A 19,483-nucleotide genomic window follows, 5' to 3' on the forward strand; every position below is an offset into this window, starting at 1 on the left:
ACGAACACTGTGTAACAGTTATTTTAATTTCAAGAGATAGTTTGCAGAATTTCAGCACTGAACAAAATTAGTTCTACCAACAGATTAAGGTTCAGCTCAACCTAACCAAAGTCTTGATGCCCAGACACACAATCTTCCCATCTGCCATTACCGTGGTAACAAAATAGGGAGTTATGTTTTCTTTGTCAAACATAATCATGAGGCATAAGATAGTTGGCTAAAAGCTCAGCTAATACTTTACACGGATTATGCAGCTGAGCTATAATGAACTGAATTAAATACTTCAATCCAAAACATGAAGAGAGTTACTGGTTTAAACTCAAGTTCTGTTTTCAGTGTACAGCTTCTTCAGCCATGTAGTCAAAAGATCCTCCATTCCTCCTGTAAATGCCATGATCCCTTGCAGGTACAATCTTCTCTAAATATCAAAATGTATTTTAAAAAGTTAATTATCTTGTAACATAATGCCAGCCGTGTATTTCTAGTGGTAGTGCTGACACATGCAGGGGAAATCAAGCAGACTGACAATAACCAAGATTGAAGCTACGTGGATTAAATCATGTATATATCTCCATTTTACTCACAGTAGTTTTCCTGACACAGCCATTTCCAGCTCTTTTGGTCCTGAAATTAATATTCTTCAAAAACTAAATGAAATGCTGAAAGACTGCATAAATGGGCAGCAATAGGAATCCTCCCTTGAGAGATTTTTGATGAGATGAAATACGTAGTGTGAAGAAGCCAGCATAACAAATAGTTACAGATGGTAATAAGTAGGGAGACGTTGTTTCCTCCTGTTGCTGTTTCCCAGCCATCAATAGATAATTACGTGGTTAAGCAATCAGAAATCTCTAATTATTTTTGTAATTTTAATTTGCACATTCTGGTGGAAAAAGGAAAGTTCTCCATTGTAAGGAAAAGCACAGGACAAACTATTTCATCATGACAGAGAAAGAAACAATTCTTTGAGCATGATCTTCATTCCCTACACACAAGAAATAAGGGAATAGCATCTCAAAAGAGAAAATTTGGGACACCATTCCTATGTGAGTTCCTATCCAAAATCATGGTATAAGTTTCAGAAAGTGTAGCTACTGTGCTGTTTTTATTTAGAGTATTTTGAAATGCAGACTTCAGATATGGGGAAGTGCAGACAGTTAGAACTGAGCTGTGCACTGTACTGAGAATAAAGGAATACTGAATGCAAACTGCTTGAAAAAGATTCACTGATTGTCCTGATATTTGGTGGCATGCCACTTGTCTTACTGTTATCTTAGTATAATTGGAGTAATTTGTAAGGAACTAACACTGGCCTATTTATTTGGTTAGACTCTGGGAGACATAAAAGGCTGTTTTTTCTGATCTTCTTAACCTTCCTGAAATTTCTTCTGATACCCAGAAAAAAGCTGACAAAGAGTCATTCTGATGTAATCAGAAAACAGTCTTTCTAGAGTTATGAGACACCAGAGAGATTTCATCTAAGTTGAAAACTGAATCAGTGATCTCAGCTTAGCCCAGAAGGAATGAAGAATCTGTTCTAATCAGGTGCCTTATCGTGTATACCGCTTAAGAATTATTCTGTATCTGGAGTTTTATCCAATCCAGCTGCATGTGGGAGACTTAACTCATGGAAAAGGAGGGAGAGAGAGCTGTGTATTCACCAGTCTGCAGTTACTGTGGTGCTTCACAGTATCCACTGCTGCTGCTTTAGGCTGCTGGGTGTCTGTCTAATCACAGAATGGGTAACTCATCTTTCCCTCCCCATTATGTCAGAAACTTTATGTGCCAAACACACCACCTTTGCTGAAGTAACATTGCTTCTTTTGCAGGCAGCAGTTGAAGGCTGCAGAGTACTGAAGATTCTTGCCAGTGAAAAACAGGGAGGCAACAGAAGTGGGTTTAGTATCTTGTAAGCCTGGCGCCCCAGCGAGATCTACCTTTTGCATTTTTAAATCAGTTATTGAAATCACTGAACATCCTAAACTAACTTTCTGTTAGTAAAATTAATGACATTTTTATTAGCTAAAACTGAGTCTTTACACCTTTGCCACCGTAATAAGACATTTTTAGGACTAACTCCAAGAAAAAACCATCACTTTGGAGGTACTACACCACTTTCTGCAGTGCCTGGCCTTTCCTAGGAATGTATATCCAAGAGTAGGATATAAATACACCTAGTCCATTCCTGGTTATGTGACAAGACTTGAAGTTTCTACGTTCTCATCCTCGTTCTCATCAGAGAGTGTCTGTACGGAAACAGTGAATAAGGAAGAAAAGACTGAACTGTAGAGAATGCCAGGGCCTTCCTTTTGTCTTATAAACAAATTTGAAGTAAAATAATGTCATTAATTCATTTCCTTTAAGTAAAATAACCATGGAGACATTCACTTAAAAGAAATACAGCTTAAACAGTTACCCACTTTCCCTCCAATGATAATTTTCTACAGCAAAAGGATCAAATAATCTTGAGTTTTTCCTTCCGCTACCTTCAGTAAAACTGCTATTGGAAGAGAACTTATGGTAACGGACCCTGTTCACAGTCTGGTAACAGGCATTGTCATGTCCTTCTCTTACCCACTTGTGCCAGCTACTGGTCACTACTGTTTGCTTACACAGTTTTCTTCCTAACTGCTTTGTCCATTGATCTTGCCTTTCACAAGGCTCCTTAAACAATTTTCCTTTTTCTTTGCTGGGGGTGTGAGGGAGAGGCAGTGGGAGGAGTACAAGTGTTTGTTTAAAAAACTAACCCAAACAAAAGAAAGCACAGCTTCTTGCCTTTTATCACAACAATTTCATTCTGCTTCAGTTTCTGCCTCCTTTGCTGTCTGAGCCACTTGAAAGGTTCCGGCTGTGACTTCTAAATGGACACAATGTAACATTGCACCATAAGTAATGTGTATGTTCACAAATAATTGTGCATGTTTATTTTAGGATGTATTTTATGTTGGAGGGAGACACACCCACCTTGTGCTTAAAAGGAAACTCTTGGGGAATACAAATTCCTTTAGCCTGCTCCTCCCCTTATTGTTCGATGCTTCCTTGTACTGACAAGGACTGCTTCCTCTCCTTACCCACCTTCCTTCAGGCAACCCTGCATAGTTCCATTCCTGCCATGATCTGTATGAAATTACATTACATTCGTCTCCTCCCGTCCAAGTTTCTAAGCAGTGAACAGTAGCCTACCAGCTCTCCTGGAATAGCAATCAACCCATGCAGCCTTTACTGTTCAAGTGTTTCTTTGAAACAATAACATTTTGTAGTGCGGTATCACCAGAAATACTGCAACTACCCACTTTCAAATGTTTTCAAATTTAGGATTTCAAATTTAGCCTAGAACTTAATTAAGGCTTAGAAGGGACCATACCTACAAAGCACCACCACCGAGAACTAACTAAACACTGAGGTTTCACATTTGCCTGGATATATGCAGACACGTCCCAGGGCCATGCTCTTTGTGAGTGGCTCAAGAAAGTACGTAGTTCCACAATGCAGATACTGGTTCCAGCCTTGACTGGTGCTGCAGTCCAGTTCAGGCTTCTCTTAAGATGCTGAAAGTAGCTTTTTCTGACCAATGAACTTTTGTGGACTTGTGTTTCCTTCACGCCTTTGGCATTAATTCAACTCAGACATATGTGAAAATGGGAAAGGCATGGAGGACAGAGGGCAGAAATGCATTGTTCAGGGACTTGCAGAGCTTTTGGATGGAAGTGATAGGGCAGGTGAAGGGACAATATTGCAACAGTGGGGTGGGACTGCACCAAACCCAGAATCCCAGTAGAAACCAAGTCTTGTCTGCCACTGCTTCTGCCCAAGAAGAAGCGATTTAAATCCACAGATGGAAAGTAAGAGGAAACAGGAGGCAGAGAGAGAATATCCAGACAAGGACATCAGAAAGTCTTGTTCAGCTTTGATCAGGAGCTCTATAATTTCACATTGCTATATCAGAATGAAATTAAAACTGATTTTCTAGAAGGCTTTGGTCTAAAGTCAGCAAACAGTGGACTATATACCTTAGTACCACTGTCATTTTAATCCTGTAATTAATTGTTCATTTTAAAAATAAAGTCCTTATTTCCAGTTAGTGCTGCCTTGCTTCTATCTCCAGTTTGTATCTCCAGCATTTATTATTGTTTCTTCCATGGGGTTAAAGACTCTTGTATTGTTCAGTCTTTCTCTAGGGAAGATATCTACTTCCCTACAGCTATGTCCTGGTACGTCCTTCTTTTTTGTAAACTGAACAAATTAACTCATTAAATCTTTGCAGTTGGACAATTTTGCCCTTCCTGAAGCATCTTCTTTTGAATTTTCTCAGAACTTTTCCCAGTTTTCCAATAGCTGCTATAAAAGTACATGGGGCAGACCTATAAGAAGAATTCCACACTGCACACTGATAATGCTGTATACAGAGTTCAGTACTTTCCTAGGCCCAGTTCTCACAATTTTCCATTAGCTTGTTACTGTATCAGGTTGATCTGCTTGTCCATTGTGACCTCTAAATTGTTCCCAAGGCTGTTGATTGTCTCTAAATTCATTGCTTTGTAATATGTATTAAGTGTAATTTGTTTGAATGGATCGAACTTAATGATCCAGATCTGTTTATACAGCTGCCCTGCCTATTTTGTTAATTACCCTTTCACCAATCTTTGCATCGTAAAGTAAACTTTGTCATCCTATATGTTTTTGTTTGCTTTCTTACCAAGGAAAAGGATGTCCTGGTCCCACCACTATGCATACCACCATTTGATAATGTTACAGACATAACTACTACAGATATTCGCTACTGACAGCTAGCCAGTCCTTAGCCTTTATTTCTGTTACATAAATGTTTTTCTCTTAAATCAGAATGTGCTACTAAAATACTACATAGATATGCATGTCTTTGCATCTATATAGTTGCCATTATCAAGCAGATCTGTACGTTCTTCGAAAGACTGGGATCAAATTCCTCATTTGAAGCAAGCAAAGTACCACTACTGAGGAAGTGGGAATAAGCAACCTTAAGAATAGCAGTAAAAACAGAAATTTATTTTTGTTTGCAAAAACACTATTAGAGACAAAAATTATTTGGAGCAGGAAGGACAGAAGTTATTTCATGGTAGCATTTCTATTTTATGAACTAGATAACAACATAAAACAACAAAGAACTTATCCTATAGCAGCAGCCATCATGCTCAAGACTCCCTCTCATGTCAGAGAATGACAGTGCTAAGAGCTCATACTGTTGAGAAAAGCAGCGTGTGCAAACTGCTGCACAAACCCAGAATCTCATGGAAACTGTGTGACTGCACAATATAGCTGTAAAGCAGAAAATTTTCACACCTCAGCTACCAAAACAACACCAAGTTCTTAACAAAATAGAAGAGAGAGGAAATTCTGTACCTGTGACTATTTCAGCTTGCATTTATCATTCAACCATAGTGCGTCCTCCTTAAAGAATAAATTGTCCTGACAGAATGGTAGACAGAGCTTCCTATCAAAATAACATGTAACTTCACTGTAAGTGAAATGGATAGTTCTTCTCTGGCAGATGAACAGCTGGGTTTGGACCTGGCCAGAAAATGGGCACAAAACACGATAGTAATGCTGCCAGGAATGTAAGGCAAGCCAAGTACAGTCTCCTAAAACTCATTTATTACATTTCCAGTACGTAAGGCTGTAGGTTCGAATATGTAATTACAACTCTGCCAGCTGTCCAAGTGAGACAGCGAGGGTGTGTTCAAGCTGCCTATGAAGATAAGCCATTTTAATGTCATCCTGAATTAAGTACCCAGCATAAGCTGTGTAACCTGCTTCAATGTGTTGGAGATTTAAATAGATGAGGTAGCACGGTTTACAAGGAAAGTATCATTCCTTTGAGGGGGTTCAACTCGTAAAACACCAGTGCTGTCACTGGTAGGATCCCAGGATGTACTGTAAATAAATGAGACATCATTAATTGTGCAATATTTGATGTAGAAATAGTTCTCTTTGGTTTACAGCATATAAGTGCATCACTTATTTCACACTAGAGAAAAGTCTGAGATTACAAAAGTTATATGAGAAGTGAAAATAGTTGCTTGGGAGTCACTTGAAATGGCAAAGGTACTCAGACTAGGAATTTCAAACCATGTAGGAGTGTAAGTCTTCCTTTCAAATGGGATTTCAGTCCAGATTTAGGTACCAGTTTGACTTGAACAGGTATTAGATACTTACATGGCTTACATGGCATGAGAATTTTGACTTTAGGAACTTGAAATACGAGGTCCCAATCAAAATCAGCAGGTCATTGGCCCCTAAATGCCTCAGATATTTACAAAATTGGTATTTCATGTTCTTCGTAAGTCTGATACTTCTGAGAAACATCTATCCTCTCTTATCAGTATATGTTCCTGTGATCAAAGGCACTCTGTATATAGCAAGAGGGCTCCACAGTGTGAAGACAGACCTATAGTCAGTAGTAACTATCCCAACAATTCCCATGGGAATTTTGTCTTCTTAAAAGTCATAACTGCAATATTAACAGCTGGGCAGTCAAAGCATATCCCACTCTGCAGAAATAAAATGTTGCTATGTACAGTTACAGGAGTGCATCCTCTATGATTAGATCAACGCATTATGACTCCGGGATATCAGATCAATACCTTACAAATTTCTGTTACTATATAGCTTTACTGCAGTCATCTGTAAATACAATACAACAGCATAACATCCCATAGTGAAACACTGTTGGAGAAGGGGAAAAAAATCAAAAGGCAATATAATCAGGATGCTTCAATACAAAAAACATCTTGATCCTGAAAATTCTTCAGTGTTTTCACTGTCTCTAGCAGACTGTACATACATATCTTGCTGGTGGGCTCAGTTATGAAAAACCACAGGTACATGACAAATAATCTTGGTACTAAACTACTACCATATATTTCTTTTTCATGTAATTGTGTTTGCGCCGTCACCAGTTTGGCTCTGTTTTCACAACAGTAACTTAACACTGAGGCAGGCAACCTGTTGTTTCATATATTGCTTCTTAGGTGCCAAAGATGGCTAAAATTCTCTGACAGGTCCATACAGCATCTTTTCCTATATCACTTTTAGTAGCAGCTGAAAGAATATACAATCTGCTTATATATCTGAACAATCTGGAGTCTAACGTCCGTATGTTTTTCCTATGGGCAGCATCATTTCAGCACCTGGCAAAAAAATTACTAGAGGCTGGAAGGTCCTATATATAAGGCTGGTCTGGTCTCTTGTCTCTTACCACAGATTTCCTGTGGCCTTGGGTGGATTGCTTTATCTTTCTTTTCATATCAGTTCTGCATCTCTGAGGATAATCCATATCTCCCTTCCAGTTTTCTGTCTGTCATTATTTTAACTTCTGTGGGATATGCCTCCACATATGACTCTACTTACTGGTGCTATGTATTACTTACTATAATACAAAGATAGCTAATGCTGGTGCCCAAGTTGTACCAGTTAATAAATACCCCTCGATTCAGTAGGAAGTTCTGCTTTGCACTGATGGGGGAGACATTCCTTGCATTGTGCGAACATACAAAACAAAGGCTGAGAAGGGATATGAGCACTCTATAAATACAACCTGGAGGTAAACACCAGAAGAGGAAAAGAACTATTTTTAAGCAAAAGGACAATGTAATCACACGAATAAATGGTGTTGAATCTGGTCTGGAAACCAGGAGTAGCAGGAGAGCTGAAACCCGAAAGGTTTTTGTTTAAGATATAATTGGAGGAATTAATAAAAGGAGTAGTAACAACGGGTACTGCTTTTGGTAATGAAGATAGTCCCATTCGGTCCTACATTCCTGAAAAATAAAAACTGCTAATAAAGTTTAGGTCTTTACGAATGGATACATCTGATATTCCTTACCCTGAACTTCCACTGACAACAGGAGTAGATTAGAGCTGGTCTGTTTTAAATAATGGAGAGATGAAGAAAGAGAGGTAGGAGCATCATTGCTAAAGCAATTTTTGCCTGGCTTCATTTTCAAATGAGTTTGTCTCCTGGGAGGGACAGAATCCAGTCCAGACCAGGATCAGAAAATAGAATGGAAATAATCACCAGATTTTAGGAAAGTGTCTCACTCCCTACTCCAAGAGGAAAGAGAACCTTTTGCTTTAAACTCAGAGCAGTGGTATAACACACCGATAGAACAGTGGAGTGCTGGGCTTGACCTAAAAGAGCTTTTCCAATCCTATGTTCCTATGTTTTGGCAAACAATGATTCAACAGAACAGTTGTAGGGCAAGGTATCTAGCGGTAAAATCTCTGGGCTTCAGGATGTACCCATTCATTGCAAGTGAGGTGCCCAGAAATATTCACCTGGAACAAGGAAACAATGGAAAATTTTAGGGCTAACAAGAAAGAGCTGTTGCTCTTCATCTTTAATTCTGGAAGCAGCATTAAATTTTTCTAAATGACTCCAGTTAGCCATAATTGTTTCTTGGATTGTTATGTTTTTCACACACATGCCTCGCCTCTGAAAATCAGAAAGTCTGGGTGAACAGTTTAAAGTTTGCCCCAATTTTCCAGTGGCATCTTTTAATGTTTTAACTGTTGAATGACTTGTTCCCTTATGCTATGTCTTTCACCTTCCCAGTTTCCAAGGAAAAATTCTGAGAAGTTAACAGAAAGGAGGAGGAAAGGCTTGGGTTTGCCTTAGAGAGCAAATTCTGCAAAAAACATTACCTCCCCCCAAAAATATACTTTTGGAAAGAAAGTGACAGCAAATTCCCTAGGAACTTCGTGAAGGGTTGAGTGTATCCGAGGGAGTAGTGGGCGCACAGCCGCATTCCTTAGCAGGCGCAGCCTTGCCGGTCTGCCAGTCTGGTTGTCCCCGGAACACCTCACCTCGCCCGCCCTTGATCCCTTACCGGCTGGGCAAGCAATGGGGCACTCACAGCCTCGGGGAGCCATTGAGCACCTGCTGGATCGCAGGGGAAAGGAGGGCCGGCCCTGGACGGAGAGTGCCCGAAGGAGAGGTGCCAGCCCCAGCGGCACGGCCCCGAACCCGCCGGCCCCGAAGGATGTCGGAGAGAAGGGGGATGCGAGCCCCGGAGGAGCTGTGCCCGGGGCTGCCATCCTTGGCGATGGGATGTGCCGGCCCGAGGGAAGGAGGGTGCCGGAGGAAGGAAGCCCGCCCGGCGTTCGCCGGCCCCGGGGAAAAGATGTCTAGAAGCAGAGACCCTTCCCGGCGGGCCCGCGCACTTACCGGCGTTGTTCATCTTCCACCCCAACTTCGCTCGCCGGCTGCTCCGGGCGCTCAGCGCATGGTCCCGGGGGCCCCGCCGCCCTCGCCCCTCGAGGCCGCGCCCGGCCCTACAGCCCCTGCGGGGGCACGGGAGCGCAGCGGGACAGCCGGACGCGGACGGCGGGCTGGGCGGGTGGCGGTGCCGGCCGGGGGCGGTCAGCGCCGCGCGCCTCCGCCCTGCCCCGCGCGCGGCCCGTCGGGGGGCGGTGGCGGCGCCGGGGCCCCGCACGGCCGGCGGCGCGCGGGGCCGGACCGGGCGGGGCAGGACCGACTCCGTGCAGGCAGCGCCCGCCGCGGGGCGAGCCCGGGGGTCCCCGTGGGGAGTGCAGGGCATGGATGCGGCACGGATGCCCGGGCGCGCGAATATTTAAAGGCGCGGCGGGGTCCTTTGGCCTCCTTTTCGCGTGCCCCCCCTTCGTGTCCCCACTCCCTTTCCACCGCCCTTGGACCCCCTTTTGTCCCCTACTTGGTCTCCTTCATGCGCTTCTTCATCCCCTCTCCCGCCTTCTCCTCTCCCTCCATATCGCTTCGACCCTCCCCCGCCCCCCATCCTTTTCCCTCTCTTCTTCCTTTTCCCCCTGCCCATTCTTCCCTTCTCTCCATAATTCCCCCCCTTCCATCCATCCTCCTCAATCTATTCATTCACACACATACACCCGCTCCATTCCCCCTAGGGACACGACCGCCCCAGCCTAGAACCTCGTAGGGAACGAAGCTCGGGGAGGCCCCCGCCCCGCCCCGGGCGTTTTTCCCTAACCGGGAGCATCCCTGCAGAGCCGACAGCACCTGCTGCTGGAAGCGGGATCAGAGTGCAGAGGAGCCAGGCACGGTCCCTCGCATACAAACCACGCTTGCTCAGAGCAGTTTCAGGCAAGCTGCAGGTTGCTGTCTGCAGCCCTCTCCCATAAACCAGCATCTGGCTCAACGAGATTAGTGCAGGCACCTAGTTTTCGGGCTGGTAGCAGCACTAACACCCATACAAAATTGGATCGCCCCCTTCCTCTCAATAGAGGCATAATATAGCCCTTCTACGTTTCCCAGTGGGGCTGGTATTGCTCACGCAAGTAAGCACAACTTGGCAAATTTCCCTCCCCTGGCAAAGAAATCTCAGGAGGGCTGAGCTGACCTCAAGATTCACTTCCCTTAGTCGGGGAGGGACCCTTCCTTCCCAGAGCAGGGCGGTTGTTTGCAGCAACCCCAGAGTCCTGCAGGCCAGAAGGCTGGGTATGGGGAGAAGTAGCACATTGTACCTGCCCAGTGTCCAAGCAGGGGTGTGAAGCTGTCAGGTCTTGCGTTGACATTTTGGATCCTCTAGGAATCACAACAATTGCTAACACCATCCAGAGCAACTTAATTTTAAATGCCATTCTGTTTTTGCAAAGGGCCTAATAACTAACATCATCCTGCTGGCAGGTGCTCTGTAGTATAGGCAAAGCTCTTTTTCTTGACCTTTCAATGCTGTCTCATTGTAACTGATGGGGTGCAGGGTGCCTTGCACTGTAGTGCACTGACCTCTCAAGAGAGAAAGCCAGCAGTAAGGGAAATGGGAATTAAACCCTTCTTTCTGTGGACTTGAGTGTCTCCCAGTGAGGCTGGTATCCAGGAATGCTGGGTTCTGGTTCTCTAGAGGGCTCTGGTTGTATCACTACAGCTCTAAGCATGCATTTGCAATCCTGTATGGTTTTGGAGATGGATAAATTCACAGTAACAGCTCTTTCATTACTACTCTGACTGACGTAAAGGCCTATATATTCCCTCATAGCATAATGTGTCTGGTCTGTGCCCTGGTGCAGGGAATGTAATGGGTTTCCCTGGTCCACCTATGACCGGCAGTCATGCAGCCGTCTCCCATCTTCATGTATTGGTCCCTGATTTTATTTTTGTCACCTGCAGCCTTGATGTCTGTGTCAAGTAACATAAATAACATGTCAATAGAAAGCATCATGTGAAATAGCTTCAAGAATACAGATTTAGGATCTTACAAAAGGTGGGAAAAAGATTATGGCGCACAATGGAAAAAGAATGCACTATTTTAAAAAAGCAAGCACAGTACAAGTGATTTGGAAAAATATTCCTTAAATGTGTTTTCCAGGGGAATAACTTTTTGGTTAAACAGCTGCAAAAAAACTAAACAGTAGGGAAAGGGGCAGCAGGAAGGCAGGAAACATGTTTTCATAGAAGAATTGAGAATGTGGGCTGCAGAATTTGGGGGTATTTCCTAATAAACTGAAAAACATAGTCTAGATTGCAAAGTCTTCTCATACCTAGATACATAATGAAAGAATGGTTAAATATGCTACTATCAAAACAAAGCCATTGTAAAAGAGATTTTGCAAATAGACTAGATGGTCTTGTAATTAATGTACTATTTCTATAGTGCCCTTCACACAAAATCTTTTTTGGTCTGCTGTAGGACAATGAACCATGACATTTCATAGGTTTTGATCCAAACAATCCATTTGTGAAAAGTTTCACGTTTTCTGTGGAAGTAGCTGAACACTCCAGCGGAACCCTATACTTAGCATCAAGGAGACAGCTCCTGCTCCTAACATCATGCCATTAGCTCAAAGCCTGGCTAAGGGGCAGGCATTGCCCATGATTAATTTTGTGACCTAGCTCTGCAAAGGCTGAGTGCTTCTCACAAGTTTCTGACTGCCTGTGCTCAAATCTGCTTCCTAATGTGAAGGGCAGGGTGCCAGGGTACCTCCAGGAGTTGCTGACTCCTTTCTTTCATCAGATCTTATTGGTTTGGACTTTGAACTGGTTTGCAGTGGGTAAAAAGGTAACCAATGCACTACTAGGAGGTATTATACTCTTCACCAATGACTGTGTTCTTGAGCAGTTCAGACGAATTTTTGGACTCCAAGAACTGCTGCATGGGCAATTAGACTACAATTCATGTTTAACAGGGAAAACCCCCGAAAATCTGTGCAACTAAAGTATATTTAGTAAGCAAAAGCCTTATATTCTTTTTATTATTAGCCTAAAAGACAATCCAGGGCATAATTTCCTGTACTGAAATGATGAAAAGCTGTGAGAACTGTATAGCTAAATGCAAATAAGAACCATAAAATAACTGCTTGAAATTTATCCATTTACTCTGTAATCCCCCTGAAAAATAATGGGAAATTATCTGTATTACAAGTGGAAGAATGGGAAGGTGAATGGATGTGAACATTCAGGAGATGCTTAAGGGTCAAATCAAATTTTTGCAGCCAGAAGAGGAATCTCTGCTTTTGCAAGCATATCCTGCAATTAAGGTTTTAAAGGGTGGAGTCCACACCACATTAACACATTCCTTGAAGGAAGCAGAGTTCAGATCAGAAAAATCATTTTCCCCGGGGAGAACCCATGACTTAATTGACAAAAGGTGAAATGGACACATCTAATTTCTTAAGTCATCTATTGCAATAAATGAAGCATATATTTAAAAAATATTTTTGACTAATTTTTAATGAGATGTCTTGTAACAAAGGATTACATAACATAATATGGATTAACATAACCCAGCTACCCATTTGACAAATTTTTGAAATTTTAAACTCAGATGAATGCCCTAGGTTTATAGGTCCCCATCCAGCAGATGTTTTAAGTACATGTTTAAGCAAGTGTGTAATCTGTTGTAAGTAGGGTTAGTCCATATATTTAAGTGCCCTGTTATATCAGAGCTATCTAGCATGCTGGAGTCTTATTTTTTTATCACTGTCATGTAAGCTAGCACTCTTTTTGCCATTTTAATGGAGCTCTACAGACTCCGTCTATCATCATACACTACCTATGCATCCTAATTGTTATTCTTAAGCCTCTTTATGTTATTCCATAGAGGTGTTTGCCAAGATGAGGTCTGTTCCTTTATAAGCAGTCTTCCAGGGCATTTTTCATGAACTTTCACCCTCCTATCTCTTCTTCTTTAGGGTTTGTAGATTTGGCTTTCGGAGTTTGGAGTTTCTTTTTCACTATTTTGGTGTCAGTGGCCTTACTGAAAGAAATTTGGACTAAAAATACAGTGGGTGGGGGGAGGGTGTGTTTGACCTCAAAATGACATTGGGCTAAACGTCTTAGTTCCTAGTAGGCAGAATTTCAGAAACCAACATTGCTTTATAAATCTTTATATGCATCTGGTCTTAGTTGCCTGAAGAATCACCTATTTTCATATTATTTTGATATTACCTGGTACATTCTAGCTGGTAGTATGCCACCCAAGAATCCTCAAGACAGGGTGAAGTGGTTCAACAGCACATCTCTCTTGGTGACCTGGCAAACCCAAGAGTGTAGATCTATAGCACAGGATACATAGGGTAGCTAATCCCTTGTGTTTCTCTTTGTAAGGGTACTTGGGATATCTGAAAGGCTAAATGTGTAGGGGAAAATGGTTATATTGGCATGGATTAATGCTGATCAGGTCTACTTTAACATTATTCTACAAAAGCATTTCAATTATTGCAGTAAAGTGGTGCTGCATGTCACAAAAAGTGAAATAATTTACTAAAGCAGGATGAAAAAAGTGAAGATGTTTTAATAACCACAAGCATTTCTTGGTATGCCAGATAAATTTAAATGTAAAATACGGGCAGCTGTGATGAGCTGAGTATTGTAATAGGCAAATACAGTAAATACTGGTAGGTAAACCCTTTTCAGTTATTTATCTTTGCTGTGATGTAATAGCTCTGGAGCCAGATGTCATTGCTACCTGGTAACAAATTCCTGTGTCTATGAAACTTTATATCCTTCAGTGACTCGAATGTCATCTCTCAGACTTGGTTTCTTTTTCCTCTCTGCTCAAAAGCCTGACTGACACCAAGGCAGGCTCAGAGGCAGAATAGTAAGGAGCACTGTATGTGACAGTACTGACCAGTTGTCCAGGGAGCCACAAGAGCCATTGCCAGAGATGTGCTGTATTAGAATTGGAGTTGCACTGGTAGGATGTGTCTTAAATTTGTAGTGCTGTAGCACTCCAAGTTCCTCCAGTGTGAAGTTAACACTCTCTTGAGAGCTGTTGGTACAGAAAGAAGTTGAAGGACCATCCCTCAGATGAGGTCTCAAAGATTAATGGTGAATGCTTCTTTAAAAGACAGAAATTAAAACAAATGTTGTCATGTCCATTGGAGACTGAGATGAAATCCTTCATTCTGCAGAAGCCCATTGCCTGGCTATACTAGAAGTGTCTGAAAGCAAAGCTTGTTCATGTCAAAATTTGACAGCATCATCTGCTCATCTCAGCACAATTCAATACAATACTGCCTGGCATATAATGGCAATTTTTTCTTATTTTTGAGCACCAATGTACCTTTTATGACAAACAGTTTGCTTGCTGCCTTCACTCTACATTTGTGTCTTCTTTACATCAAAACTGACTGCAAAGAATGTGTTGAATATATGTCATAGCCTTGGCCCCTAATTTTACATCTTCATTAAAGGCAAGAGAAGTCAAGTGAAGACAAACACAAAGGGAGTGGAGAAGAAAAGAAGAATGGGAAGGTTATAGCTACATGATGAATATTCTGTTCCATACAAGCAGTTTATTACTTTGTAGCATACTTCACAGCACTATTTTGCAATAAAAGAGAAGGGATTACAATTGCCAGTTACTAGTGACTAACACCACAAATATGCTCCGTTATCTAGTTTAGAGAGTTCATTTCAGACTACAGGAGATACTAGATTTTGAAGGATGGTTGATGTGTACAGACCCCAGCATGCTGTAGGAGAGGGAGGCTAAAGGATAGTGGCGTCAGTTCCTGGGAGACTAGTCTGTGTTTTTATTCCTTACAAAGGAATACAATTGTGAAATACTCCAAATACATCTTTGACTCTCACTTGATCAAATGAACATCTGATTGTTTCACTCACCATTTTCAGTAAAGGGCCCCTAGCAAGAGCACCAGTCCTCTCAGGATGGACATTTATGTGTTTCCATTCAGGCTTATGGTGCCATCAAGGATCCTCTGATGCATCAAGTTTGTGAGCTTTTTACCGCTTAGTATAATTGTAAGAAAATAATATTTGTAGTCAATTGTGCAAAATCTGAGAAACCCCACATTTGGATCTACTTATTGCTCGCTCACATTGCCATGGAGATTTTCTTTGCTACTCAATTGCCCAGATACCTAATTCTCATGTCCTGACTCACTTTTTGCTGATGTCTTACCCAGGTATGGCTTCATTTAATGTAACTTAGCTTGGGCAAGGATGTGTCCGGAAACGTGTCTATCTCTACTCAATGGCATGTGACAATTCTGCACTCTGAAGCACTTGGTGCCTGTATTTGGAAAATGTCAATACAGCTCTACTGGCAACAAACTGAGAAGTAGCTGAAAGTACACTTTTATGGACTGGCCTACTTGTTTTTCTCCAAACTTTCACACCCTCGCAGATGCTGTCTGTTACATAAAGCACGAGAGGAAATAGCATCACAGAGAATCAAATGGTGAGCTGGGAGCTGAAGAATGGCAGACAGGTGCTTCAGACCACTCAAAATGACCAAGTGCAAGTCAGGAGCAATGTCATTGAGGATCAAATGTTATGCAGGTGTAAAATTGATGTCAGTGAAATAAAAATTGGTCACCAAGTCAAAAAGGCTGAGACTTGGCTTAAACAAACTCATCAGCACTGGGGACAGAGCTGAATTTCAGTTCTTGAAGTCAGTAAACACTCTTGCTGAATTTCATTTGAAAAGGGGGTGAAAAAAGCTCCACCCAGCTGGAGAAATTTTGGCTGGTTTCCCGAGTTTGACGGGACCATGCATTTGATACCTCCCAACACATGCAATGACAGTGCGTCATCAGCGAGAGAAAAGGTTACAGCAATGATGGTTACTGCTACCTCTGAGCATTGTTTTGAACTACAGCAATTAATTACATACCTCATTTTATCACAGCTATGTACTGGGTGCAATCAGTTGTATGAGAGCTACATATAGGGAGGAAGACAAACGCCCATTTCCTTTCAGTATTTGGATTTGTTTTGGTCTCATGCCAGTGAAAGTCTCAGTCCAGGCACCTTCCACCACAAATCCTCACTTTAACTGTGCAACCTACTTATCACTGGGGCCTTTTTGGCTGTGGTAAACCTTGGCTGCATTGATTAGCACAGCCACTGACCCAGAGTGGGGCTGGCAGCTGCATTCTCCATTTCCTGCCCAGGCATCTGCTGCCTGATTGGAGGAAAATAGTTCTTAAACCTTCTTCAAAACAGGAAACTTCTCTTCTCCCTGCTTCCTGAGATACAGGAACCGTCTCCGAAGCAACCCGTAGACAAAGACTCGTATTAACTAGTGGGGTGCCAAAACAGATATAGTGGAAGTTCATCATTCAAGCCATAACCTACACTGAAAGCTTGGAAAGTGCCTCTTTGTGCACCGCTGCTCCCACCTCTATGTGTCCACACTGCTGCCTCATTGAACAGTCTGGATGTTAATTAACAGATTATAATCCTATCCATTGGAAGCATTTGTAAATGCTTTTCATCTTCATGATTAAATATTGATCTTGTGCCACCAATCTCTGGAACATAAATTTGTAATATTGCCCCTCTGACTTTGCATTGGAGAGGTGACTGAACGTGGCAACATTGCCACTCCCTCTTTTTTTTTTTTTTTAATGACAGTACAAGTATAGTTTGACTAAAAAGTATTGATATCTCATGCTTTGCTCATTGAGTACCTCTTGGAAGTTTCCCACTTATGATCAAGCCTCCTTTAGCAGCTGGAAGTGGAGCTTTCAGCAAATCACTTTCAGTTTGAATGCAGTCCATTGTAGTCCTGGAGAAAACTACATGCATGTTTATAATTTGCAATTTGCATCAGTGAAGGCCCATTACTAGCAGAGCCAGTGAAGCATAGCTGAAATTAGTATAAACTTCTGTAATTCTGCATTCATAGAGAGTGTCAAAAATTTTACCCTAAAGTTTTGATTTGGTGGGTACTTCTAAAAGAGCCTGCAGGTCAGCTGTATCTGGTAGGGGGTTAAAGTGCACCTCAGAGCATAAAAAGAAATGCAGTAGGTGAAAATGGTAAACAGTGAGAAATCTTTGTTCTTATTTTTGAGTTTGGACATAAATTCTACCTACATGATCATCTTTTCACAGCAAATGCAAAGCCCCTGTCAGCTCCACCCATAAAGCTGAGCGATTTGGATGTCTGAGTAATTTCCCTGGTGTTAGGCTTAAGGAAATAGAGCAGTAGGATACAGCAACATTCAGAAGTCACCCTTTCCTTTGCATTCAGCTACTTTCTCACCAAATACTTCCTGACAGTAGAGTGCCACAGTGGAGAATCCCCTCAGACTGTCTGATTTCTTGCCAACAAGCTATGCTGTTGATCCTAGAATGGCTGCCTTCAAAATCGAGACTAATTATTTTGCCTATGACTGTACCTACAGTAATCAGCAGATAACAGGGGAAGCTGTTACGTACTTGTGGCTTACGCCTGCTGTAACCTAGGCCACCTGAATTGCCAGTAGTGGAGGCAGCAGAAGGGTTTCTCATTGTTTCCTGTGACTTTCAGACACACAGAAGCCTGTCCTTTCACTGCAAGTGATTTTCAAAGGGAGAAGCAATGTTTGCCAAGAGAAGCAATTTATCTTGATAGGTTGACTTATCTGGGTCATAAGGCAGACAAGCTCACCTTCAGTCCTCTCACCAAATTAGGGGAGAAACCGCTATGTTTTAAGCTAAATACAAGCTGTATGTAACTTTCCTTGTTTTAGCCTAGTCATAAATGTGAGAAGAATGTAATGAGACACAAGCTTGCTGCTATGGTCCCCGTTCATGAGTGCCTCTATCGATTGTTCTTTGGAGGAAGAAATTTAAACCTAGCTCTTAAAAGGTGATGTTATGCTGCATGAGGAGAGGTAATACAAAAGTGGTGTGATCAGAATATGGAAACATTTTTCACAGTGGCCTGTATTGTGGGATAAACTGCTTGTGATGTATCTATCCCCTAGGACCAGTTACGCTGGGATCCTTATTTGGGATGAAAAAGTTGTGAAATGCCCAAAATTTCCTATCTTGAGCATCTCCCTTCTTGTTTCTTCAGTCTCTCTCATAGGCAACCAAGACCTTTTTTTTTTCTATTCTTCTGTGTCTAGAGGAGGCCAAGTGGTTCCAGGGTGTTATTCCATGTCCTGACTGCAGTGCAAGTCAATGTCCTTCAAGTGGAAGTACACGTGAAGAAGGATGTGAGGCATTCCTGCAATTCTGACTAATTTCTCACTGAGCCAGGCAATTAACTTTTTGAGCTTGCTCTTGGGCACTGGTATGGATGGTGAGAAGCTCCACTAATACTGATTGTAATTTGGTGCATAAGCAACACAGGATGCATGAAAGTCTTATGGAACCAATGCACTCAGGAATGCTCCTCATGTGGAGCATCAAAACTGAAATCTCACTCTTCTGCCTGGCATGGCTTTGCCTCCAGCAAGCATTTCTAAGTAATTACAGCTGTTTAAGGGTGTAAAGACCCCTTTCATCCCTAATTTTGACATTAGGTTTGATTTCACTGAAATTTCTCTGTGGAAGGTATCTGAGCAGCCTACTTTGGAGCGCTTCTTTGATGTCCTGTAGGCAGAACTGCCAAATAAGTATCGTTCCTGAATGAATTAGTCCCCAGTTATGTATTTTGAACATTTTTAGACATCACTGGGAGAAGAATGTGTACACAAAACAAGAAAGTGTTTGTACAACCATTCTGTCAAAGCAGAGCAAGCATATCTTCTGCCCATTTTGTGGCAGTGCTTTCTTTCAGAAGCATTGAGCCCTGGAATTAATGAAACTCGACTTCTCATAAATTTGTGTCATGGTTGCCTTTCAAGCAGAACATAGTGTGAAGTCTGATTTAAAGATCTTGCCTGTAGCTGGGCTGCTAAATAAAAAAGACTTTCTGAATTTCTTAGCATCTGATAAAGAGTGGACTGATACTGCAATTTCTCCTGTACTGATTCCTTCTCTCTTGTATACATGCCAGTCCCAGACTTGGATCCTCAATGAAGAGTATCAAGAGGAGAGTAACAAAGTTCAGCTGAAGGAATTTTAATGTGGAGGTCTGAAGTGACAAGACGCACAACAATTGTACGTGGGTGGTAGCATTTATGAACCTTTAAAGCTGGGTCAGAGTTCCTTAGAGTCCACTTCTGATCCAAGCAGAGAAAAAGGGACAAAATTTAATCAGGTGACATTATTAAAAGCTATTTAATTTTCTTAAGTGTTTTGATTCATGAGGACAGAAATGACACAATAGTACCTCAT

The 19,483-nt window shown here is 42.0% G+C and overlaps 1 protein-coding gene across 3 annotated transcripts in view; it reads right to left on the reverse strand.

The window, feature by feature from the left end:
• Positions 1-9,375, reverse strand: part of FGD5 (FYVE, RhoGEF and PH domain containing 5) — a 96,656-nt gene extending 87,281 nt beyond the window's left edge. For all 3 annotated transcript variants that reach the window (XM_082288875.1, XM_082288874.1, XM_082288873.1), the window contains exon 1: positions 9,203-9,375. In XM_082288875.1, the coding sequence (XP_082145001.1) occupies positions 9,203-9,215 (13 nt within the window). In that variant the 5' untranslated portion in view covers positions 9,216-9,375. The remainder of the gene's footprint in view (positions 1-9,202) is intronic.
• Positions 9,376-19,483: the final 10,108 nt, after the last annotated feature.

The sequence above is a fragment of the Coloeus monedula genome, assembly GCF_965178545.1.
Source record: "Coloeus monedula genome assembly, chromosome: 11".
Lineage (NCBI taxonomy): Eukaryota > Metazoa > Chordata > Aves > Passeriformes > Corvidae > Coloeus > Coloeus monedula.